Below are 783 nucleotides of genomic sequence, written 5' to 3'. Positions count from 1 at the left end.
TTTCCAGGGCTGCCACCCTGTTCCCTGCTGCGGGTGGGGGGGTGGGGGGGGGCTCACACAGAAAGGGGAAGGTCTTTGGGGAGATGGTGAAGAGCCAGGAGCTTTGGCTTGCCCAGGTCGTCACCGTGTAGAAGCAGATGCTGAGGAAGATGGCCAGCGCAGCCAGGACCGTCCAGTACCTGATGATGAGGACGACCTGAGCGGGAGAGGAGGGTTCAGCCATGGGGGCGGGAGCACCAGGCAAGGCTACGTAGAGGAGGGTGGGGACCCAGCCCCCAGGTTCAAGGGGCACCTGCTAAGGCCTCTCAGGAAGGGTCACCAGGCGATGAGACCTTCATGGTCTGTGTCCCAGTTCCCACCAGGGGTGGGATGGGGTGGGCAGCAGGCCTGCCTACCTCCATGGTGATGGACAGCAGGCCCGACAGGGCCACGACCACGGCGAAAGACTGATAGTCACTGAGGGGTCCAGCCGTGTCCTGACTGATGCACAGGGTCATGAAGAAGTTGACCAGGGAGGTGGCCAGGCCATGGGCGATGGCTTGGAGGAAGACCCAGTAGTTGAAGAGCTCGTCCTTCTGGCCGGCGATGTACAGCTGGGGCCGCTCCAGGCTCCACTCCGCACTCACGTCCTGGCGGGGTGGAGGGATTCTAGAGGCGATTCTGGAGACTGGCTGACAGCAGCAGGCACGCGCCGGGCTGCTCTCCGCAGGCCTGAACCGTGCGCGCGAGAACAGTGAGATGGCGAATTCCGTTATTGGTGTTTTACCACAGTTTTAAACTTTT

The 783-nt window shown here is 62.1% G+C and overlaps 1 protein-coding gene across 1 annotated transcript; it reads right to left on the bottom strand.

Moving 5' to 3' along the window:
- Positions 1 to 16: 16 nt before the first annotated feature.
- Positions 17 to 629, bottom strand: LOC107181455 (phospholipid-transporting ATPase IK-like; the record flags this gene model as incomplete). The annotated part of the gene is made up of 2 exons (XM_015557334.1): positions 17 to 196; positions 396 to 629. Coding segments are annotated over 2 exons (414 nt in total), but the record flags the coding sequence as incomplete, so codon positions are not given.
- Positions 630 to 783: the final 154 nt, after the last annotated feature.

This window comes from Myotis davidii, unplaced genomic scaffold, assembly GCF_000327345.1.
Source record: "Myotis davidii unplaced genomic scaffold, ASM32734v1 C63220324, whole genome shotgun sequence".
Taxonomy (NCBI): Eukaryota; Metazoa; Chordata; class Mammalia; order Chiroptera; family Vespertilionidae; genus Myotis; species Myotis davidii.
The sequence above is the reverse complement of the archived record's forward strand: the minus strand, read 5'-3'. Positions and strand labels throughout refer to the sequence as shown.